General features: G+C 43.5%; 1 protein-coding gene across 3 annotated transcripts in view; it reads right to left on the bottom strand.

Annotated features, from left to right (window-relative positions):
* Nucleotides 1–26,032, bottom strand: part of AFF3 (ALF transcription elongation factor 3) — a 469,491-nt gene that overhangs the window by 35,852 nt on the left and 407,607 nt on the right. For all 3 annotated transcript variants that reach the window (XM_073352102.2, XM_073352110.2, XM_073352138.2), the window contains 3 exons: nt 23,808–23,932; nt 20,493–20,694; nt 14,831–14,952 (listed from right to left, as the gene is read on the bottom strand). In XM_073352102.2, coding sequence (XP_073208203.1) covers nt 14,831–14,952; nt 20,493–20,694; nt 23,808–23,932 — 449 coding nt within the window. The remainder of the gene's footprint in view (nt 1–14,830; nt 14,953–20,492; nt 20,695–23,807; nt 23,933–26,032) is intronic.

Here is a 26,032-nt window from a genome sequence, read left to right as displayed (position 1 = left end):
CAGCACAGGCATACCCTGGGAAGAAGCACTCAACTCTCCACAGTGAAAAATGTGCGTGACTTTCTATTAGAACTACAATTTTGAAATCCAATGCCACAAAACTGCAAACATTGTAATCTGTTTACAAATTTGTATGTTGTCAGAGAGTTGGAAGATGAAATTTCTTGTTAGATTTTATGTAAATTTGCTGTTTTGTTTTTAAGATCCAGGCCAATAATATCATGTTTTGGCTGGTTTAAAATTTTTTGAACGCTTTTTTATTATGGAATCTCTCCAAAACAAGGAAGGGTTGAAGTTTCCTGTTTAGTCTGGGTTTGCAATTTGTACACAAGTGCCTTTTGCCCCTTTAAATCCAGCATTACAGATCATTTAAAAATGATTACGTTCTGAAGTGAAATCTTCAGAATGTTCTGTAGGCTTCTTGCAGATACACTATCTCAGGAGCACGATGGACTATCATGATCTGAAGATTAGCAGCTGTGACACATCCCCAGTGCACCTTACATATTGTCCAGAACCCCTGGACAACTTAATTATTCAGCATGTCTAGCTCAGATCCTGTGCACTTTATATATTATACCTTTCTCAGATGATGCACATGATTACCTGTGAAATTCACAACAGAGTATGTTAAATGTTTTTCTAGTACTACAGACTATTGAGGTATAATGATTTTGAATCCGTATATCTTTTAAGATCTTTTCCATTTACCTAAACTTCATCTGTGACTGGACCTCTCCAATGAGATTTGTGGGAATATCAGTATTTGTGGTAATCTCAGACTTTTTATTCCCATGGATTCTCTCATTTTCCTACATGGAATAAACTTCCTTTTATTTAAGCAATATTTGAGTTGTTGCTTGTTTTGGATGTTGCTGTTGGGAGGCATCCTGAGGTGAAGTAAGAAATCCTTTGATCTCTGAGAAGAAATAAAAGGAAGGTCTGAGCCTAAACCCACTTTGGATTCTTAGCCTAAGGTGTGCCCCTGGGGTTCTCTGCCAGAAGGTGCTTGTAGCTGATCTCGCAATTCAGCATGGGAAAAACTGAAAGACCAGGGAAAGGAAGGCAACTATTTAGGGCTAAAGGGTTAGGAGGTATTAGGCTGCTTATTAAATTGCGGTGGAAGGTGAGTAACAGAAATGGGAGTTTTGTAAAGTTAATTCATGGTCTCCTATTTTTCGGTGGGTTGGGCCTGATTATCTTCTTACTTACACTGGTGTATCTCCATTGACTTCAATGGTGTTACTCCAGATTTACGCCAATGTAAGTGAGAACAAAATTGGCTTTGTTTCTTAGCAGAAGTGTGACTTCAGTTAGTGTGCACAATTAACTTTTTGACCATCTGTTTACAACCTTAGCTGTATATCAAACTTTTTTGTTTCTGAATATCTCAATATTGATATGGCTATAAACTTCTTCAGCAAAGCAGAGATGCGTTACAACACAGACTATATCCCTCACATTGCTCTTTAAAAGGCAATTGAAAGACTGCCAAGCATCAGCGCCAACTCAGGAACCTGGGTGAATTCTCATTGGGATGAGGTGGAATAATGTGCCATTATATGAAACCAGCTCCTCTTGATGAGAATTTACCCAGCTATACTGACTGGGTAGCTCCATCAAATGCAGCTGGAACCAGTTCAACACATTCTCAGTCACATCTAGCTAGTCACCTAGGCAGTGCCATAGAATCCAGTCATTTACAAAATAAAAAACCTCACTGAGGGTTCTGATAGTACAACAAGGACAGGCTTCTTTTTCCACAGTGGTATGCAGATCATTCATAATTTTCAAGGGCAATCTCAGGACCATGTCTGTGGCTGACTCCTGGATTAAATTTATCAAACAATTCACTACTGTCCAGAAGTCCTTTCACTTGTATTACCACCAATTTCTTTAGAAACTTGTCAAAAGCCAGCAGGAAATACAGCATGTCCATTACTTGTTATGTTGCACATGATCACAGCATGAGCTAGCATGGCTCCAAGCACTATAATCACTCTCCTTCCAATAGCAACCTTTTAGAATTTCCGGACTGCTGACAGTCTAAGAATGGTGTTACGACGCAGGTGAAATGCAGGTTTGTGTGTGTGTTTCTCTATGTAATGTATATACGTGCCAGATTACAATGAGTCTGAGAACCTCCCTTTACCATCTTGGTCATCTGCCATCTTCTGTGAATTATATTTAGTCTAGCAGATAATTTAGTAAAAGAAATGTAAATTCATGTAGTCAAAAATGAATCATACAAAGCAAATCAATAAAAGCATTACTTCACAAAATAATCTAGCAGTATTTACAAAAACAATCTCTTTGGAAGTCAACATCATTGGAATTACCAGGTACTACATAGCTTAGATTCCAATACACAATTTTAATTATAACTGCATTCAAACACACATTTTTCATCTATTTTGATATATTGTGTAGTTTTCAGTTTTATTTACATAATTTACCATTTGTACATTATTTCTCGCTGTGTATGGTGCTTTATGAGGATACATTAAAAAAGGTAGTAAAAGTTCAATGAACCATCAAAACTGTAGCCAAGTGCATATTTTAATGTTCTTCAGAGATAGCATTACTGAAGTATTATAAAAACCACACTACTGCTTCCATAATGTAAAACAATTGCATGTAATAAAAGGAACTTAAATCATAATTCTAAATGCAGGGCCAGATTCACCTGAGGGTTGTGTACTTTGCAACCCAGGCACTCAGGGGTGGTTGTGCTGGAGGGGGCAAGGAGGGCATTTTAAAGATCTAATCAGAGCTAAATGGAATCCATCAGTACAGGCTGGCCTAGTTCTACCCCTTCTAGCCCTTCCCCAGACATTTTTGAGGTGGCACCAGCAAGCTCTGAGCCTTTTAGGTTGACTGCATTCTTGCACTCCTACTCCGCACAATACCCCACCACTGTCTCAGTGGGGAGATGCTTGATTGCGGTCCTGAGAGGAAAGAGAATGGAGGGGCAGACGTGGCTGCTCTGGGGCTTCCTCTTCCCCATGACCCCTGCACCAAACACAAGTGAGCGGGGAGTGAGATGTGTGTGTGGGGGGAGAAGCAATTTCTCCGCATCTCCCTGTTGCTATTGTCGGGGCTGTGGAGTTGAATGGAGAATTGATTATGTGTCTTTCATCCTTCCTCTTCTTGTATGTGAGGCCCTCAGAGCACGCAACAGCCATCCTGCTGCAGCTACTGCTCTACCCTATAAATAATTAAGAAGGAATTTTTCCCTTAGGTCAGGTTTGACACGGTGTCCGATTTTTGTTTGGGGTTGGGTTTTTTTGGCCTTCCTTGCAGCAATTTGGAGGCCTGATTTTAGGTTAATAAGGAGCAAGGGCATGACTTAAAAGTTGCACTTGAGTTTGTAATTTCATTGCCACTTGCACCTGGTATCCAGTGCAGGTGAAAGGCTCAAAAAAGGCCAACTCTCAGAGATAAACATGAGCCTGGAAGATGGCTGGTAGATCCTATTAGCCTGGAGAAAGCAGGGGAGACCTGAAGTCTTCACAGACTGTGGCACCCTTCATGTGGATGCTAATCTTCCCTCATTGGGAGAGGGTGAGAGGATTAAGAGGTGCGAGGGGCTAGGCTGAAGAGGGCCAAACCTGAATATTGGTTGTTTGGTATGGAGGCCATTAAATTTTGCACTGGGCCCTGGTAAATGTAAAACCCTGGGGCTTTTTTGTTGTTGTTTGTTGTTTTTGGTTGCAGGGGAGGGGAGAGGAATCCCCCTGCATTAAAGTTAAAAACTTAATAGAGCTGCAGCCTTTTGCTTTAAAATTCCTCCCAGTGTCTGTGTTTCATGCTCCTGTATGTCCCGATCAATAGATTCTGGATTGGAGCCTCAAGGCCCTGCTGTAACATAAATATTAAATAACAACAGCAGCACACCGAAAACAAAACTCACATCCAGCATATCTAATGAACAACAATCTTAAGTACAGTCTGCAGAGTAACCTTTTGTAAACGCTGAGACTGGCTGATAACGCGTTACCTGCTCTGCTGGATCGGACAGGATGTTTGGTAATTTGGCTGAAGGCAGCTTTCACGACTGTCTACTTTATTTGGCTCAAAGGTGCTGTATAAATAAATAAAATGCATCATACTAAGAAAACAACACAATAAACTTTCAGGAGCAGCAGGGCCAGTGTCCTCCAAAGAATACCAGTACAATAGGTTAGGACAAGCTTGTTTATTTTCTAGTGCAGTAAATTTCTACATCAGTAAGAGAGACTCTTTTCAAATATACATCTGTCACAGTAAGTCCCAAATCCTGCCCTCCTCCTGCAATTCCATTGCACCGGGGAGAGGGGCTCTATTTCAGAAGCGTGTATAGTTTATGCATGGCTGTGTGCCCTACAGGATGAGGCAGGAACACTACTGGTTCCATTGGCCATTCCCACCATTTAGAATGGGCACAAACAGTGCCAAGGCTATTCAAGTTCTGTAGATGAAGAACTGGACAAAGAGCAGATACACTCCTGTTCCATAACCTGAGGCAGATTCCTTTCCTTCTGCCCTAACAGAGATCCCCAGGACCTAGTCATCTGGGTACTAACAACAGAAGTTTCCCCTAAGGAAAGTCAGTGGGAGTTTTGCCACTCAATAACATTACAACAGGGCTGAATTTGGCTCTTAGGGTATGTCTACATTGCAACGTAAGCACAGACAAACTCAGGCTTCAGCCAAAACCCCCCTTCCATCTACACACAAATCTCTCAGACTCAGGCTCAGACCTATGGACTCTTTGGGGGTATAGGGACCAAATCTGAGTCAAGCTGGGATGAAGAGTTTGAGCCTGCCACAGGGCAGCTGGTCCCTGTGGACAGACTAAACCCAGAGCCCCTGGATCAGAGCAGGTCAGACCAATCCACTAATCAAAGAGGGCTGGGCTACACCTGGATCTATAGAGGTTGCTAGTGGGCAGCTGGAAAGAAAGGACTGAGACAGGCTGTGCCCTAGGGAGGAAAGGCCCACACTGAAGTGGAGTTAGCTCCTGAGGTGGGTCCCTGGAGCAAGGAGCATCTCTGTTGCTCCAAGAGGAGAGCAGAGCTGGTTGAGACTGGGAAGCTGCTAGGAGCTAGAGTGCCAGAGACCCTTGGGAAGGGTGGCCCTGAAGCCTGGGGCCAAGAATGGAGTTAAACTATTTTCTGTTTGTTTGATAACCCTTGTTAAAAGGAATAAACCTCCTAGAAAAGACTGGGTGGGGCAGCGCATGCTTTGGAGCTGGGAGAAGTGACAGCCCTGGTAACAGAGCTCTATTGCTGTGCAGGAATTCAACCCGCGTGAATCAGGTCCTGGGAGTCTTCAAAAAGTATTCCACAAGCCCATGGGCCAATTTCCTTTGTCCATTCCATCCCAAGACTCTCCAGTCAACTCAGGTGAAAACAGAAACCACCCCCTTGGGTGTACAGCAGCAGTTCCGGGAGTCAGCATTAACCCTTCCATTGTCTTCTGACCACTGAGCTGCAAACGCACCATCAGAGAGCCTTCTGTGTTTGCAATGGAGACTGAACAGAACAAGCCTTCTGCAAATTGCGCTGCTTCATGGTTATGGGAGCACAGCCAGATTTTGGTGAATCTCTGGTCTGAGGCTAGCATAACTCTGGACTTGAGTAAGAAGTGTCCAGGAATGATCATGCATACCAGCAGACAGTGAAGGAGCCAGCAGCTTTGCAAACCGGTGCACAGTGCAGGGAGTGGATTAAGCAGCTCAAGAGTGAGAATTGGAAGACCAGGGACCAGAACCATACCTCGGGCAGCTCCCATTTTATGAGGAGTTTGACCGGGTGCTGGGCGCTGCACCCAGACAGAGCCAACTATAGCACATGATGACCTGCTCAGCCAGGATGGTGCCCTGCTGGCCCCAGAATCCAGCATGGGGACAGATCGGAGCCAGCAGCAGGCACCGACTGAGCTCTGACTCTGTTGCTGAAACTGGTCCCAGAGCAGGCTTTGAAGCAGCAAATTCTGGGTCCATACTTGGAGGAGCTGTTTGAGACTAGCCCTGAGGAATATTCTGCTACTGTGCCTGCAGCAGACACAAAAGGGACAGAAGCCGCTGTGACACTGCACCCCATATTCTTCACAGTGATATTATGATATGATTATGACATAATCATAATGTATTTTATTACAAATAATTCATGTGAGGTGTCATTGGAAAGGTTATGATTTGCTGAATATGATTATCCTATTTGTATGCATGTATCATTTTTGTATCCAAAGTTATGAATATTGACTATGTATTTGTATTTCAAAATGTAGTTACAAATGAACAACATCCACTAGGCAAAAGGCTCTCAGTCTAGATGTCTCGCTGGGAAGGGCCCATTCAGGTTCATGAGCCATTAGGAAGAAACAATAGGCCTTAGGAGAACCTTATCTCCCACCTGGGGAGCCTTCCTGAGGATACTACAGACAGCCTCTGAGTAATGGCTGGTGTGACACTACAGGGACATGTGACCAGGTCACCTGGTGCTGGACTCCATCTTGGGATGTCAGTATTTTCCCACTGACTGGCGTGGGAACCAAGCTTTGAAAAAAAGCATTCCCGCCAACGTTCCCTCTAATTTTTTACATCTATGTGCGGATTAAATTTTGTTATGTGCACCAATATGGAGGTGATGTGTGGCAGGGGTGGGACCAAGGGGGTTTGGAGTGTGTGTGTGGGGTGCTCAGGTCTGGGGTAGGAGGCTGGGGTATGGAGGGGAGTGAGGGCTCTGGGGTGGGGCTGGGGCTGAGGAGTTTGGGGTCCAGGCTGCCCCAGGGGATTCTCCCCAGCCCTCTCCACGCCAGCAGCAGCTCCAGGGCCGGGGGAGAAGTGCCTCTCCCCACGGCATCCCTGCACACCGCCAACTTGCTTCCCTTCCCGCCTACCTCTTTCCTCTCCCCAGATCCCTGTGGCTGCACACCTGTGTGGCCCTTTATAGCCTGCTGCGCGGCCGCACAGCTGCGCAGCTTAGAGGGAACTTAGGTTCCCACCATATGCAAAAGCTGTATAAGGCAGGGGAGTGACATCACCGTGGTTCTTCACTGACTCCCCACCCAAAGAGACTCCTGGAAACACCTGAGGAACAAAGACTGAACTGGGGGAAGTGCTGGATCCAGACTAAAGGGATTTTAAGCCTGTGAATGGAACACCTAGGGATTCCAAGCTGTAAAGCAAGTGCAGCTTGCTCCTTAAGAACCTGCAGCCTGCTTGTACCATCTCTTAGGGTGAGAATTTTCTATTCATATCCAATCTTGTAGTATATTAAGTTTAAATAGCGTTTTTGTTTATTTGCTAAGTAATCTGCTTTGATCTGTTTGCTATCCCTTATAATCACTTAAAAGCTATCTTTTGTAGTTAATTTGTTTTTGCTTTGTTTAAAACCAGTGTGTGGGAGTCATAACTGAGGGCAGAAAGCTGTTGTGTATTCCTGTCCACATTGAGGGATGGGGCGAATTTCATGAGCTTACACTGTACAGTTCCCTGTGCAGCACAAGATAGTATAATTTGGGGTTTACCCTCCAATGGAGGTGTGTGCCTGAGTAGCTAGGAAGTTCCCTAATTGGAGCCTTCCCATGCAGGACTGGTCACAGCGTCTGCATGTAACTGCAGCTAGGTGTGTCCCTACATGTGGTCTGGGCAGCTTGTCACAGCTGTACAGTGTAAACGGAGCCCAAACTGGTGGGTTGGGGGAGCTCAGTGGTACCCCAGTTCCAGGTGGTACCCTGGGGGGAACCCGTCACAGCCACCCCTGAGCCTGGTAAGTTTCTGGCTCCATGCTAATATTTATTGATACCATAATGGGAGGAATTTCTACTCTATGAACCAATGCAAAAGTTATGAGAGACCTAGGTTAGCAGTATGTATTTGCTAGTAATGGATTGTAGTAAAGTACACCTTTAAAGAGTATTTTTACTGGGAAGGCACAGATTTTTGCTAGGGGAATTCCTATTTCTTAAAAATAATAGCATTACACAGCTGTGTCTTTAGGTTTGCTGCTATGTAAACACTCAAATGTCTATGGAGCCGCCTGGAAACAGAGAACTCTGGGCCTGTGTTTGAGGAAATGTTTTCCATTTTCAAATCGAGTCCATTTCAGTTAGAGGTAATTCATGCCGCCCATAGGTGACAAATGACTGGGGTTTCAGTTTTTGTCCAAAAATGTGCTGGCTGTGGGGTGGAGGAAGGCTGTGGAGGTCTGCATGTTTGCACGAAGCCATAACAGGGTAAGCCAGGTGGAAAGCGAATGCAGCATCCTGTTGATTCTCTCATGAATTCTGAGCCAATCCTGGATGCTGATAGTTGAAAACTTTTCCTGAAGCAGGAACTCCACATAGGTAACCACGCTGTGGTGAAGGATGTATGCTTCAGGGCCACCTCGGTAGCTGACCAGCCCACTCCACTCATAGATATGCTGTTCAACCACTATACATTTGACTGCATGTACTATCACTTTCCCACCAGCAGGATGGAATAATATTTCCCTTTGCCAACATGGCACCACAAGAACAGTTAAGTCCTCCAGAATGTGTAAGGCCTGAAATGATAGAGAAAGCTTTGTAGCAAGACCACTGACCATTCTACCCCAAACCCAAACAGTTATGCAATTTTTTGTAAAACCAAGTGAGCTTAGAATTTTTAACTTACCATTGTCTCTGCACTACTTTAGTTGAGATTAACCAGGCTGTATCCAGGAAGATTTTGTGGACTGAAGCATCCCTCTCACAATATATTGCAGTTCAGTTGTGAAATGGAACACTTTATGTCCTTGAAATTCCACAAGAATTATTTCTGCACTCCTCCATTGAGCTATGTGAGACAATAACCCTGTTTCTTGTCCTGCAGGCTCCTGGACCTTACCTGGCTGCTGTACCTCCCCACCTTGCCCTCAGCGCAGCACAAGCCTGGCCCAACATACCTTCATGGACCATTCCAAAAGGAAGCATTTCTGTGATGAACTGATGGTTGAAGTTTCGGAGAGGGCCAATGAGCAGGTTCAGTACCAGAAACAGAAGGACTTATGACTAGAGAAAGGGCATCCGAGAGGCAGGAGAAAAGGCTGAGGCTCACTTCACAGCTTGAGGACAGGGTTTCAGCAAGGGAGCAGGCACTTGCTAAACAGTTCCTGGAACAGGAAGGGCGGTTAAGGGAGGAGGACAGAGCTCAGCAGAGAGAACTGTTTAAGCGACTCATCTCCATCATGGATGCAAGAGTAACGGCTCCTGCTGCCTCTCTCACACCATGGCATGGTTCCTCTGTCACGTCCCTTTGGTCTAGAAACAGCTTGGAACACTCCGTATCTGAGTGGCCCATGCAATTGGGCCCCAGGAGCAGCTGGGCAGGGCAAACTAAACCCCACACAGCCCTCCGTTCTGACTTCCCCTCCTGTGGACACCCCCCTCCCTGGTACCAAGCATATGGAAAACGGGGAAAGAAGAACTGGGGGATAGGGGACAAGAAGAAAGCCAAGGAAAGTGTGGGCCCCTTACTGAATGAGGGTGGCAAACTAGTGACAGAGGATGTGGAAAAAGCTAATGTACTCAACGCTTTTTTTGCCTCTGTCTTCACGAACAATGTCAGCTCCCAGACTGCTGCACAGGGCAGCATAGCATGGGGAGGAGGTGACCAGCCCTCTGTGGAGAAAGAAGTGGTTCGGGGCTATTTAGCAAAGCTGGACGAGCACAAGTCCATGGGGCCGGATGCGCTGCATCCGAGAGTGCTAAAGGAGTTGGCAGATGTGATTGCAGAGCCATTGGCCATTATCTTTGAAAACTCATGGTGATCAGGCAAGGTCCCGGACGACTGGAAAAAGGCTAATGTAGTGCCCATCTTTAAAAAAGGGAAGAAGGAGGATCCTGGGAACTACAGGCCAGTCAGCCTCACCTCAGTCCCTGGAAAAATCATGGAGCAGGTCCTCAAGGAATCAATTCTGAAGCACTTAGAGGAGAGGAAAGTGATCAGGAACAGTCAGCATGGATTCACCAAGGGCAAGTCATGCCTGACTAATCTAACTGCCTTCTATGATAACTGGCTCTGTGGATGAGGGGAAAGCAATGGATGTGTTGTTCCTTGACTTTAGCAAAGCTTTTGACACGGTCTCCCACAGTATTCTTGCCAGCAAGTTAAAGAAATTTGGGCTGGATGAATGGACTATCAGGTGGATAGAAAGCTGGCTAGATTGTCGGGCTCAACGGGTAGTGATCAATGGCTCCATGTCTAGTTGGCAGCCGGTATCAAGTGGAGTGCCCCAAGGGTCAGTCCTCGGGCCAGTTTTGTTCAATATCTTCATTAACTTTCTGGAGGATGGTGTGGATTGCACCCTCAGCAAGTTTGCAGATGACACGAAACTGGGAGGAGAGGTAAATACGCTGGAGGGGAGGGATAGGATACAGGGGGACCTAGACAAATTAGAGGATTGGGCCAAAAGAAATCTGATGAGGTTCAACAAGAACAAGTGTAGAGTCCTGCACTTAAGACGGAAGAATCCCATACACTGCTACAGACTAGGGACCGAATGGCTAGGCAGCAGTTCTGCAGAAAAGGACCTAGGGGTTACAGTGGACAAGAAGCTGGATATGAGTCAACAGTGTGCCCAAGAAGGCCAATGGCATTTTGGGACGTATAAGTAGGGGCATTGCCAGCAGATCGAGGGACGTGATTGTTCCCCTCTATTCGACACTGGTGAGGACTCATCTGGAGTACTGTGTCCAGTTTTGGGCCCCACACTACAAGAAGGATGTGGAAAAATTGGAAAACGTCCAGCGGAGGGCAACAAAAATGATTAGGGGACTGGAACACATGACTTATGAGGAGAGGCTGAGGGAACTGGGATTGTTTAGTCTGCAGAAGAGAAGAATGAGGGGGGATTTGATACCTGCTTTCAACTACCTGAAAGGGGGTTCCAAAGAGGATGAATCTAGACTGTTCTCAGTGATAGCAGATGACAGAACGAGGAGTAATGGTCTCAAGTTGCAGTGGGGGAGGTTTAGGTTGGATATTAGGAAAACCTTTTTCACTAGGAGGGTGGTGAAACACTGGAATGGGTTATCTAGGGAGGTGGTGGAATCTCCTTCCTTAGATATTTTTAAGGTCAGGCTTGACAAAGCCCTGGCTGGGATGATTTAGTTGGGGATTGGTCCTGCTTTGAGCAGGGGGTTGGACTAGGTGACCTCCTGAGGTCCCTTCCAACCCTGATATTCTATGACATGCAGCAACGTGGGGGGTTCTGTACTGTTTGCACTTTTCCTCTACTTTTGTTTCGTTTTGGAAATGTTGTTTTGTAACTGGTGTTTGGGTGTTGTAATGGCAACCGCCCTGCTTGGCAATGGGTGACAGTTGTACTGTTTTAACACAAGTTTACAATAAAGTTTTTTATGTCATCAGGAAAGTTTATTGCTATCCCTGCACCTCATCATACAATCGGTATTGAAATAATCAAGCTAAACCCATGATCAGGAACAATGAGGAAGTACGTACAGCAATCCACTCTTCAATCACTTCCTTATATGAATCCATACCGTGAATCATCCCACCCTTTTTGTAAGTTGTCATATCATTCATAACTACGTTGCATGGCAATCAAGCCCCTATCTCTCCCTAGCACTGACACCCCCCGAAACCAAATAGCTTCAACCCCCACAAGCACGTTCATAGAAGTACTAATCTTCCTCTTCCATGGGACCATGCCAGTCCATAATGTGGGAGCACAAAGCATCTCTGTTGCCCAGGTGCATCCAGCTCCAGCTGTGGTAGCCGCACTTGCTGGCTGAGTGTAACGATTCAGTGGCCCCTTGCTTCTCATAGGTCCATTCAGGGGGAAATGACTCACCTCTGGCTTCAAAGATTGTGTAGAGTACAGCAAGCTACAGTAATGCAGACAGCATTGATGCCACTGGCATCCAAACAGGTCTGTGGGCACCTCCAACAGTGCCTCATGCGTGTGTCTTTACCCTGGAGGGCTAAGGCAAGCTACTCAAAACTCCAAAAATGTAAGCTTTCTTCATGTGAAAGTTCTGGACCCACTGCTGGTCATCCCAGGTCTGCATGACCATGTGATTCCCACCAGTCTGTGCTTGTGGGCCTGTGCCAGAAGCGCTGGTTTATGCAGGGAGCATCAGCGGCTATAGCGAGTGTAATGAGCAGCATCAGCCGCTGGGAGCTCTTCCCTCTTCTGCTTTCTTGTCCTTCTCCTGCTCCAGCCAACATGCTCTCAGGTGCCTTTCCTGGGTAAGAAAACGCCGTCGAAATGTCCACCAGTGTGTCATGGAAGCTCTGCCCTGACACAGGAGTGAAAACGCAAGCAAGAGAACTTCTTGAAAAGGGGTCTCCTCCATGTTGCGTGGCAGGCTGTGCTGGCAGGCTGTTCAAACTTCCTGTAATGTGCAGGGTGGGCAGGAAACCTTTCCCACAGTGTACCACAAGCAAAGGGCTAGAACAGCCACATTTTGGGAGTTTGAGATGTGGTTGGTTTGACTCGGGTCTGTGTGCTGAGTGTGGACGCCAGAGCCCTCACTGTTTCAAGCCCAGACTAGAAAATTCTTAACATAGGGTTGAGAATTAATATAGACACTCAAACCTCAGGTTCTCCAACACAGGTCAGCTGACTTGAGTCCCACTAACCCATGGCTTACATTGCAGTATAGACATACCCTCAATGTTATTACACAGCCTCTAAAATTCTCTCTCTTTATACAGTAGTATAAGTCTCAAATGGCTAAAAAATCCTGTACATCTAACTGAAGTACACAAACTGGAAAACAGTAACCCCATATATCTTTTATATGTCACTTGTATGCCTGATGTGTCAGATTCATAGATTCCAAGGCCAGAAGGGACCATTGTGATGATTTAGTCTCACCTCCTGAATAACACAGGCCACAGAACTTCCCAAAGTAATTCGTAGAGCATGTCTTGAAGCATATTCAGAACATGCAGGAAAACCATGGAAAGCAGGATTTTGCTTGCCATTTTAAATACTTTATTTTATGCAAATACAGTATCCACAATAGGCACTTTGCTAAACAAGATACTTTTCACTGACCTACTTGTGATCCAATTTATTATTAGATACAACTGTTTTCAGTGATCTGAAGAAAACAAGTTGGGAACAAAGTGAAGAGTTCTTGAGTGGTTGAAACAAATGAGAGTGGTTGTTTTAAATCAGATATGTGCGATTTAGTCTCTTCATACTATGATCTCTGATTAAAACAGACAGTATAATCCAAGGCTGGATTACTGTAATTCAGAGTTTTGTGCTTTAACAGATGAAATTTTCTCTGGACATAATTTTGGGGCAAATGTTGTCATTAGGGGTACTACAGTAGGTTCAAAATTATGTACTGCATTTCCTCAAATTCCATGATGTGGTACCATAGGAATCTGAAAAATTCTGTTTGCCATCTTTAATTTGATCTTTCTGATGTGTGAGTCAATTTTGTTGATTTTGGACATTTGCAATCAGTCTAATCCACAACATTTTAGTGACCTCCATACATAGCAATTTGGGATCCAAGGTCAAGGGCTTCTGGTGATACATAAACAAAGGGCTAAGATGATAGGCATAGAAATCCTTTACTTAGAAATAGCAACTGCCTATTGTACTATTTGTAAGCACAAAATTAAGATATATTTGATTTTTGTTGCTTATCTAATTCAGCTTTTTAGATTGCTTTAATTTTTTTATTTTTTATGGGCTGCAAATTGCTTAGGGACACACTGCATGGAAGGCACTACACAGGAACAGTTTTTATTGTATTTCTCTCTCTGAAAAGGTTAAGGAGTTTTATTGCAGATGTCTGTCGGAAATCTCACATGTATCACTAATGGAAGAAGCAAGTGATAAAAGCCTCTGAGTTGATAGATTTCAGAGTAACAGCCGTGTTAGTCTGTATTCGCAAAAAGAAAAGGAATACTTGTGGCACCTTAGAGACTAACCAATTTATTTGAGCATAAGCTTTTGTGAGCTACAGCTCACTTCATTGGATGCAGATAGAGATAGTGAAAAAAGCAGTTTTAGCTCCTGTGACAGCATTCTGGAAAAAACACTGTTTCTTATCAGCAGGTTGAGGAGGAATCAGACTGAGGTACAACAGTTGCATTGTAACTGTTTCTGATTGCATTTTGTCTTCTAATCCATACTGATGAGCTGTTTCCCGGGTAAAAGCAGTCTGGGGAGGCGGCTGCAATTTACACAGTATCACATCCCTCATATTCAGAAAGGTAAATATATGAAGATCAGGTCATTACAAGTCAACATGTCTATTTGAACCAACGGGAATTTAAGCTTTATTTTGATATATAACATGGTAAAGTACCTTGAAAAATGAAGAAGCAATTTTAAATCCTTTAAATGAGAGATGACTACAAACTGGAGCCATTTTAAAAATCTGCTGAACTATAAGGAGGGATGGGGGATTTGAATAAACAGGGTCAAACGCCTTTGGTTTTGGCTTTACAATACCAAAACCAGCACAATTCCTCATTTTTCCTCGCTGTGACTATAAATAGCAAGTGACCTTGTTAAAAAACACAATGAAACAACACAACCTCTGGATACAAATATATTTCAGGCTCAAGAAACAAAACAAAATGACCTCTTAGCAAACTTGATGGTGTACAGTCCTAGTTCAGTGTTTGGAGAAGTAGATGTGTAACTTGCAGTAACAATAACAGGAATTATACAATTTGTTCAATTTACAATGTAATGTGCTGAAATATATCTTACTATGATGGCACTGGCCATGTCTGAGCTCCTGTTGGGCAAGATTTATTTTTATTTCATAAAAAAAATTTGCACTTAAATTGCTTTTTTTGAAAAAAGGCATCTGTACTTACATATCATCAAAGATGAGCTTTGTTCTGCAGTCTTTGTGTGCCCTGGATAAAGATGGCCAAGACTCTGTTTGGGAGTGTGGCTTGTTGCAGAGAACACTTTCTGAATTGATGTGAACTGCTTTCTAGACAACAAACAATACAGAACACATTGAGAAATTGATCATTGAGTTAGAAATAGCAGCTAATAAACTATAAAAATTTGACTGCATTGTGCTGTAAATTGCAAGTTAGTGTGCTCACTATTTCAACAGGGAGTACACATAACTAGCTTGTCACTGATAGCCACAAATTCACAGATATTGCGAATAGTTACAGGTAAAGGGCTTTAGAATTTCAGGTGATATGCAGAAGAAACAGAACAGAATTATTAGTCACTAGCTGAAGGGCCATAACACGATGAGTGTAGTTATTAAATCATAGACCAGCTGTGGTTATTCTGCATGTCAAGCCACATTTCAGTGTCCAAACTGTTTGGGGTTTTTTGTTTTGTTGCTGTAACTTTCCACCAGTTTGGGTTGTTATTATTATTTGACAGTAACTGCAACAGAATAAAATTCCTTCTGCTTCAGACAAAAGAAGGAAATGGAATGAAGGTCTCAACAGAAAGCTCCATGATCTAACCACCACTTACTGCCTAGCTTTCTCTGTAAGTAATCTACACGATCAGTTGGTCATGGCAGCTAGGCACCAGATGGGCAGATTTGCTAAAACAAAACCAACCGTGACATTTACAATTCATGAGCTCTCAACTTCTGTATGGGACATCCAGATCAGTTCAGTGGGATAATTTTCAGATGAATAACCAGATACATAAAAATTTTATTAAAGGGATTATTAAAATGTTGACCAAATGGAGCATTTCCAGGCTATGCAGAAAATCAGAGTGGAATGCATTAGCTAAGGGTGTGGATCATAAAGCAATCACTTTTTATTTCTAATTTCCAATACATTTATCTTTGAAGGACTTTAAATTATTTTCCAGATATCAAATAATTATAACTCTAAATGAGTTCATAAACCAGCCTCTAAACTTAGGTGTTTAAAAATGTACATTTACGTCATGATGGAAGAGAAATTGGTCAGTCCAATATATTAAAAATGCCTTTTCAAGGCCTTGTATATAGCCTATTTTTCAAATACTTAATATTGTTTATTTCTTTTTATTAAGTGTGAGAGACTCTAGAAACACTTACCTAATTTAGAACAACATATTTAAGACAAAACATCTCAAAGTTAGATCAGAAATGTTTACTTTTTCTCCCCACCTCATTACCCCCCTTTCTTCCACCGCAAATCTGCCTTTTTGGAACAGGCCAGTTGCCCCTGAGCAGAAGTGACTTGAGGGGTTTGGGCTAAAGTTCAGTTTCCTGCTGTGAGGTGTAGGCGCTTGAAGCCTGTAATGCAGAGGTGGGCAAACTATGGCACGTGGGCCCCTCCTGCCCGGCCCCTGAGCTCCTGGCCTGGGAAGCTAGCCCCCGGCCCCTTCCCCACTGTTCCCCCCCCCCCCGCAGCCTCAGCTCACTGTGCTGCCGGCACAATGCTCTGGGCAGTGGGGCTGCGAGCTCCTGGGTCAGCGCAGCTGCAGAGCCCGGCCTGACCCGGTGCTCTGTGCTGCGCGGTGGCAGGACAATTTCCTGGCGCAAGTGCTAGAGGAGCCAACTGGGGGGGGCGCTTTTCTTGACCTGCTGCTCACAAACCAGGTAGAATTAGTGGGGGAAGCAAAAGTGGATGGGAATCTGGGAGGCAGTGACCATGAGTTGGTTGAGTTCAGGATCCTGACGCAGGGAAGAAAGGTAAGCAGCAGGATACGGACCCTGGACTTCAGGAAAGCAGACTTCGACTCCCTCAGGGAACGGATGGCCAGGATCCCCTGGGGGACTAACTTGAAGGGGAAAGGAGTCCAGGAGAGCTGGCTGTATTTCAAGGAATCCCTGTTGAGGTTACAGGGACAAACCATCCCGATGAGTCGAAAGAATAGTAAATATGGCAGGCGACCAGCTTGGCTTAATGGTGAAATCCTAGCGGATCTTAAACATAAAAAAGAAGCTTACAAGAAGTGGAAGGTTGGACATATGACCAGGGAAGAGTATAAAAATATTGCTCGGGCATGTAGGAATGATATCAGGAGGGCCAAATCGCACCTGGAGCTGCAGCTAGCCAGAGATGTCAAGAGTAACAAGAACGGTTTCTTCAGGTATGTTGGCAACAAGAAGAAAGCCAAGGAAAGTGTGGGCCCCTTACTGAATGAGGGAGGCAACCTAGTGACAGAGGATGTGGAAAAAGCTAATGTACTCAATGCTTTTTTTGCCTCTGTTTTCACTAACAAGGTCAGCTCCCAGACTGCTGCGCTGGGCATCACAAAATGGGGAAGAGATGGCCAGCCCTCTGTGGAGATAGAGGTGGTTAGGGACTATTTAGAAAAGCTGGACGTGCACAAGTCCATGGGGCCGGACGAGTTGCATCCGAGAGTGCTGAAGGAATTGGCGGCTGTGATTGCAGAGCCATTGGCCATTATCTTTGAAAACTCGTGGCGAACGGGGGAAGTCCCGGATGACTGGAAAAAGGCTAATGTAGTGCCAATCTTTAAAAAAGGGAAGAAGGAGGATCCTGGGAACTACAGGCCAGTCAGCCTCACCTCAGTCCCTGGAAAAATCATGGAGCAGGTCCTCAAAGAATCAATCCTGAAGCACTTGCATGAGAGGAAAGTGATCAGGAACAGCCAGCATGGATTCACCAAGGGAAGGTCATGCCTGACTAATCTAATCGCCTTTTATGATGAGATTACTGGTTCTGTGGATGAAGGGAAAGCAGTGGATGTATTGTTTCTTGACTTTAGCAAAGCTTTTGACACGGTCTCCCACAGTATTCTTGTCAGCAAGTTAAGGAAGTATGGGCTGGATGAATGCACTATAAGGTGGGTAGAAAGCTGGCTAGATTGTCGGGCTCAACGGGTAGTGATCAATGGCTCCATGTCTAGTTGGCAGCCGGTATCAAGTGGAGTGCCCCAAGGGTCGGTCCTGGGGCTGGTTTTGTTCAATATCTTCATAAATGATCTGGAGGATGGTGTGGATTGCACTCTCAGCAAATTTGCGGATGATACTAAACTGGGAGGAGTGGTAGATACGCTGGAGGGGAGGGATAGGATACAGAAGGACCTAGACAAATTGGAGGATTGGGCCAAAAGAAATCTGATGAGGTTCAATAAGGATAAGTGCAGGGTCCTGCACTTAGGACGGAAGAACCCAATGCACAGCTACAGACTAGGGACCGAATGGCTAGGCAGCAGTTCTGCGGAAAAGGACCTAGGGGTGACAGTGGACGAGAAGCTGGATATGAGTCAGCAGTGTGCCCTTGTTGCCAAGAAGGCCAATGGCATTTTGGGATGTATAAGTAGGGGCATAGCGAGCAGATCGAGGGACGTGATCGTTCCCCTCTATTCGACATTGGTGAGGCCTCATCTGGAGTACTGTGTCCAGTTTTGGGCCCCACACTTCAAGAAGGATGTGGATAAATTGGAGAGAGTCCAGCGAAGGGCAACAAAAATGATTAGGGGACTGGAACACATGAGTTATGAGGAGAGGCTGAGGGAGCTGGGATTGTTTAGCCTGCAGAAGAGAAGAATGAGGGGGGATTTGATAGCTGCTTTCAACTACCTGAAAGGGGGTTCCAAAGAGGATGAATCTAGACTGTTCTCAGTGATAGCAGATGACAGAACGAGGAGTAATGGTCTCAAGTTGCAGTGGGGGAGGTTTAGACTGGATATTAGGAAAAACTTTTTCACTAAGAGGGTGGTGAAACACTGGAATGCGTTACCTAGGGAGGTGGTAGAATCTCCTTCCTTAGAGGTTTTTAAGGTCAGGCTTGACAAAGCCCTGGCTGGGATGATTTAACTGGGAATTGGTCCTGCTTTGAGCAGGGGGTTGGACTAGATGACCTTCTGGGGTCCCTTCCAACCCTGATATTCTATGATTCTATGGCTGGCTCCAGCCGGGCGGCGTGGCTGTAACACCGCCAGCCACCGGTGCTCCAGGCAGCGCGGTAAGGGGACAGGGAGCGGGGGGTTGGATAGAGGGCAGGGGATTTTGGGGTGGTGGTCAGGGGGTGAGGGTGTGGTTAGGGGTTGGGGCGGTCAGCGGGCGGGGAATGGGGGGCGTTGAATGGGGGCAGGGGTCCCGGTGGGGCCGTCAGGAAGGAGGGAGGGGGTTGGATGGGGCGGCGGGGGGAGGTCAGGTGACAGGGAACAGGGGAGGGGATGGGGCACGGGTCCCGGGGGGGGGCCAACAGGAAACGGGGGAGTTGGATGGGGCAGGAGTCCCGGGGGTGGGGGGCAGTCGCCAGTCCACACCTGGCTTTTTGGGGAGGCACAACCTCCCCTAACTGGCCCTCCATACAATTTCCAGAACCCAATGCGGCCCTCAGGCCAAAAAGTTTGCCCGCCCCTGCTGTAATGCATCAAGACATTAATAATAATAAAGAATATATTTGGTGAAAATATTCAATACTTTCTCTTATTATTTCTTCTTCCTTTTCATGGAACGTATAATGGCTAAAACCTTGTTCTCTATGCAGGAAAAGATCATGCAACGGAATTCCTCATGTAGTTTCCTATGGCTCATTTCACTGCTGAAGAGGGAAATGCTGAGATTAAGCTCTGCTCACAAAACCGACCAATTTTGTGTCCTCGAAAGGCTGCAGATCTCTAGGGACCTGCTGAAGAGCAGGATCATCCACATGAAGGCACTGTTCCTCTAATCCATCATCAGCCCCCAACAGGTGCCTCTTGACTGCATGGCAGCACAGCTACCTGGGTGCCACTCTACCACAGACCCACTTCGCCTACCTGAGGTGTTCCAAAAATGAAACGGGTGTGCACCAAAGCTATTGTCGAGTCCATGATTATTATTAATTTTGGGGCGGCACTGGTGGGAAGTCGAGCATGGAGAGTGCCCATTCCCCTTTCCCATGCACAGAGCCTCAACTCTGAGGAGGAGCCTTTGATGGAAGGGGAAGAATGATGCAGCAGGAGTAGCACTCTATTGTTCCCTGTATGTGGAGCTTCAGGGTTTGCACTGGTTTTCTCCACAGAGGAAATATTGGGTTGACCTTCCTAGTTTACTGTTCATTGGGCTGATTTTGCATTCCTTTTACTCCTAAGACTCCTGTTTCAGGAATCTAATGATTCAAGAAAGGCAGGATTGGAGCTCTTGTCTATTTTGCCATCTCTGTCATTTCATGCACAGGTCTGTTCATTTATTGGAAATATATTTATGAGGAAAACGATTTCAGGCATGCAAACACACACAATTTCAGTTCAGAATGCCAAGATCAGCAGCATGTTTTTCTTGTACAACTTTTCTGTTTATGGACATCTGAGTTGCAAAACATGGAATTCCTTACTTTTTGCCTGTTCTTTACTTCTTGCAAACCTTGGTTGTGTACTTACCTGCTCTGTGGATTTCCTTCCACCTCCTATTTTTCAGGTCATTTTTAATCCTGTTATGTCTTACCATTTCCCCAATGGAAAAATCTTACTTAATGGGACATTCATTATTATGTTCCTTTCCATGATATTCTGCAGAAATATCAAGGGCTGTATGAGCAGTGATACAAAGAGAAGAAAAATCAGCTGGGTTTTATACTACGATCAACAACATAAACTTACATTGCAGTCTGCAGGATGTGGCTGTGGCTGGATTTCACTCTTATGTTTTTTGCTGGAGGACATGGAAGGTAATAGGCTGCTGCCATTAGGTCTACTGGAAGAAGTTAAATCATCATTGGAATATTTGTGTTTTGATGCATCAGAGAGGGGTGAGATGGGAGACCGAAGCATTTTCTCATTTTTATTTATTGGTATCGCCAAGCTGGAAATGGAAATTACAGTAATGGAGTGTCACAAAGCTGGATTTGAGAAAGGTAAATGTTTTATATATTATCGAAACTTTGAATTTAAAACCTGCTGGCAGGATGAAGTCTACTGATGTCTGGAAACAACTTTATAGTATCAGGACCAAGAGTTAATTTACAAATTTGGATCATGTTTCTTCTCTTTCCCTCCAGGGTAAATTGTCATTCTGGGGTTACTATAAAGTCCATGTCAAAGTACTTGAAAAAATAAGGAGATAAATGGCAATTCCTCACTGTCTTTTAAGGGTTACTTGGAGAAGGAGATGAGGTTCTAAAGTGTAAGTTTAGGTTATAGAGTCCTATTTCACAATAACAGGTGACAATTTACAAGCCATAGCAATAAAACCATATGTGAATTAAACAGGGAATGTGCTAGAAGACGATTGGGATGTCTCTGAATTCAATGACCAGGCCTTGGTCATTCAGTTTACAGTAATTTGGTGCAGGTTCTGAAGACAAAGAAATATGTGCTAGTGTACCAGACAAAGAAAAGCATTCTCACAATGGAAACAAGGAAATGTCTACTGCTGCATCTTCTACAAGGGAAAGCCGTGTTAGAGAAGCCATTTTTTAGAGAAGCCACAGATAGAGCAACAGGTGGCAACAGTAGCAATAAACTGTAAAGAAACTTTTCATGTGCTAATTTGAAGAAGATACTTAAATGAAAAATTAAAGCAACACATAGAGTATACATTTTTTTAAGAGCGATAACTTTGCGTTGAGCCTACATTTGTGATTAAGAGTAGACAGAATATTTTAATACAATATGAAAAGGAGGACTTGTGCCACCTTAGAGACTAACCAATTTATTTGAGCATAAGCTTTCGTGAGCTACAGCTGTACAGTGGATACAGACTAACACGGCTGCTACCCTGAAACCTGTTAATACAATATGTTTCCCTGCCACATTCTCTTCAATCCAGCCTATTCCTTTGTAAGGACATTTCTCACTTCTTTATAGATACAGTATCAGAAACTACACCCTGAATGTCCTTGCAAAAGTGAATATGATACAAAATACATTTTGTTTTACCACATCATTTCAGAGAACAGAACTAATTAAACATTTGGCTCCCAAACACTTGTTCATTTATCTTACGAGTCTTTAAAAACTTGAGGTGGCAGAAACCATAGCTCACTATTAGAACTTTTTAGATCTTCATCGGCTCATAAGGCAGTACTTTTAAAGTGTGGCTAAAGGAATTTTTTTTTCAATGGCTTACACTTCTTATGAGAGGGTCAAGGTGAGCAAATGTCAATAGTGATTTTTTGGTAAGAAAAACAACAGATTTTATTGTTAATTTTGAATATTTAGGAGCCCCTTGCTGATGCTCCAACTTTATTTCCTTTTTTCAAATGGAAGCTTTGCCCTGGTCAGCTGGGTTCATACATCATTATCAGGGGGGTGAGGCTAAAGTAGCCTGAAGAAGCTACATCTGCTTTGAAGTGCAACAGCACTAGGAAGGATGGTCAAGTTGTTAGGGTACTAGCATGGAATTCAGGATGACCTGCGTTCAGTTCTCTGCTGTATGAGTTACTGTATGACCTTGGGCAAGTCACATAGTCTTGCTGTGCCTCAGTTCCCCATCTGTAAAATGGGGATAACAACACTGCCCAACCTCACAGGAATGTTGTGAGGATAAATACATTAATGATTGGGAGATGCTATGGTAATAGAAGCCATATAAATACCTTGAGGGAGGGAATTGGGGAGTGAGGGGAAGGGAGCATTTAAGAACTTATTTGTTGTCTTTTTGATATACAATTGCTATTGGAAACCCTGTATGCGTTACATGTGACACACAGCACTTTTAGAAGGTGTGGAATTAACCCCAGGAAAAAACTGGCTCAAACAATGCTAAACATGTCAGACTACGACAATCATTTTGAGAATGTATGTGATGTAAAATGTAGGATACTTTGGTAATAGCATACATGGAATAGTATACATGCATCCAATCAACCACAATAAAATACACTACTACATGTGAAATTTTTACTTTATGTAATGTATCTGAGTTATAGGATGACAGAGAAGCTGAATGTATATTTTTGAATATGCAAAACATGTTTGAGATTGTTCCTTTGCATTTGTTTAATATTATAAATAAGAGCTGTTCAGTTCCTACAGTGATGAAAAGAAGATAAATACCTACACATAACCGAATACAAGAAATACTAATGATTGTTGAATATTAGACGTTATATAAATTACAAGGTACCTCTTTGCACTTGCACTATAAAATATAATGAAAAAGGATTTTTTTTAAATATATCAATGACCTGCATGTACTAAGCAGCATGCAATTGAACTCTAAGAAGATACATGACTCAAATTGCTTGCTGGCAATCTCTGAAGAAAAACCAGGCATGATTGAGATGACTGATTGCTAGTATGGCTGCTGCACAAATCTCTGCAAACAGATTGGTGGATTTTCATCACGCATTTCATGTTTTGCATCCTTTGGAAATTTGGCTGTTTTTATAGTCACAGAAATTTGTGTGTCCTACACATACCAAATAGTATGGAAAATAACTTACTTGTAATCTTTAGATTGTCTGGTCCTTAATGTATGCAAGAGTTGAGAATTCCAGGCATCAATTCAAGTACTTTTCTTCACTTTGTCCTCAGAGTACATAGATTAATTATTGTATTTAAACTGAGGTATATAAGCAAGCTCTAATTCTGAAACTCATAACAATGTGGTGGAGGTAAAAAGGACTAAGGCTGGTAACCCTAGTTGAACTGATGCCCAGAACATAATGCCTAGGAATACTGTAATGTCTCAGTTTATCCTTTTGTTGTTGCTATAATTATTTAATCCAGGATCCAAATATTTGGAACTCACAACTTATTTATGTATCAGAACAAAAATATTAGTACAATTATGTCAGGAGCAGCTAACTCATTCACTACACCAAAAAAAGAGAGAAAATGCACAAGGATAATTTTTACACATAAAATGTGATAATTAAAAAAAATCTATTCCATCAAATGCCAAACAACACTTTGCATTATGATTCAGTTAATTGTGGAGACTGAATTTTAAATAACAAGGAAAATGCATACCTATGTTCATTCCTGTTGCAATGATTTGCTGTTGAAATACCTAGGGCAGAGGCAATTAATCGTGAAGAACACTCTCGCTCTAAATGAGTCTTCTTGATCTCCCTGTCCTCTTCTTCATTTTCACACTGAATGATGAGAAAAATGATCATCTATTGAATTTTATAGGTGACACAAGTCCCACGTACAGAAGCAAATGATTGCTGTGTATTACAGGAAATTAAGGCCTGTATTCTGGTGTATCCCGGTATTAACTATTATTATTTAAGTTTATTTATACAGTCCACAGACTATACAGACATGCAGCAAAGTAGTTCACTGTCCTGAAACGCTTAAAATCTTAAGAGACAACCTGCAAGCAAAGGAGTAGGAAAGAAAATGTGACAATTTTTTTTAACTATTTCTCTCCTTCCATCTCTAGACATTATCTTTTTATGTCCTCATTTTTGTCCATTTCCTCTGCATCTCTTCCTCAAACCCACACCTGGTTTCCTTTCACTCTATTTCTTTCTCTCTCCTACTTTCTTCCATGGGTCCCATGTCCCTTGTCACTGTTTCATATGTCCTACTATATCTCTCCTTCCTAGGATCTCCCCAGACACTGTTATTGTTTTCCCCTCCTTCCTATGAACTCCATAGCCATTTCCATTGTTAGCACCCATCCAATCTCCAAGAGTGATTGAGTCCCTCCTGTTACCCTTTGGGCGAGCTTCATTTATTGCTTTGCTGCATGGCAACAGCATTCTGTCTGTTGTACACATTACAATCAGGGCTGCTTTTAAGGCATTAGTATTGTGTCTATAGCTTGGCTCTCATTCATTAGGAATGACGATCATCCTACATCCTTAGTACATGCTTTGTGGTCGTGTCTCTAGTTTACCCATGTTTTTAGGGGAATGGGGGTAGTTGCAGTGGTTAAGCCTGTTTCTGTTTATGCCACTTTGCCTGCTGTACCCTTATGACATTCATCTGTAATTGGTGACATGCTGTTTCCTTGTCTTATGCTGTTTATTCTGCTTTTTCATCGTGCCTCCCTGTCTTCTGTTGGGTATACAACATGGCAATATCACAATAACCCTTCCTATGTCATAGTGGCACAGCTATGCTTTTGCTTCTGCTACTCTTTGACCATTCCTGGTCACGCTCCCATTATTACTGCATGCTACTTCCTCGGCAATGCATACTGTATGAAATGCAGACATTCCTCTGAAACAGGAGAAGCTCAGTGGGTCTCTGTCTGATGTCTGGGCTGTGTTATACCATGTTATTTTATAAATGTCATTTTTAAATTCTTAGAAAAATTTCCCTTCCCCCCCTTGCCAGCTAGTGCAATCTGGCTGTGTTGATAGATGGCGGGCAAACAATGTCAAAAGTCACCCGTAAATGATATTTTGACCTGGCTTCGATGTAGTATTTCATTTTTTTGGCGCGCAGTGTTTCGCTATGTGCACGGGGTTTAGGATCTGTGTGCGCGCACACGCACACAGCTTAGAGGGAACAGGGGTGGCTAGTGCAATGGCTGCTAGAGATGGCATCTGTGGATGCAGAACAGACGTTGAGCTAAATTCTGGATTCAGTTATACTTGTGCAACCCCACTGAGTTAAACTGGATTGCACTGATGTAACTGAGAAAAGCTGTCGGCCCAAATGGATCAGGAATTTACATAAATTAAGCTCCCACTGATGTCAGCAGAACAGCTGTATGCAGAGCATTTGCAGGATTGGGCCCTTTGCTAACATCTTGAGATGACATAGGCGCTATCTCTACCTTCCTTCTCCAACACACTCATAATGAAGACATGATATTGGCTTTGATTACACAGCTGCATTCAATTCATTTCCTGATTTAGGCATCATCTTCAGATGTCCAAGTTTTGAAAAAAACACTAATAAAGGGTACTATTTTCATGAGGAGGGAATGACACTGTGTCAACTGAAAATGCACTATGGGCTATGGCATCTTTGTCCCCTGCTGGGTAGAAGTTTTAGTTTTGCTTTTCAATGTTTTTTTCCCTCCTGTTCCTTGAACGACTGTTGTTGGTTCAAAGTCACACACGGTAGGGGAGTGAGTGATGACGAAACATTGCTTCAAAAATTCGAATTCAAATAGGATATTATTGTTACACATATTATACTGTTTGGGTAAACAGATCATGTATAAGAAACAGATGATTACATAGATTAGATAGATTAGGTGATAGATAGGAAGACACAAAATATGCCGTGCA

The sequence above is a fragment of the Lepidochelys kempii genome, chromosome 1 (genome assembly GCF_965140285.1).
Source record: "Lepidochelys kempii isolate rLepKem1 chromosome 1, rLepKem1.hap1, whole genome shotgun sequence".
Taxonomy (NCBI): Eukaryota; Metazoa; Chordata; order Testudines; family Cheloniidae; genus Lepidochelys; species Lepidochelys kempii.
The sequence above is the reverse complement of the archived record's forward strand: the minus strand, read 5'-3'. Positions and strand labels throughout refer to the sequence as shown.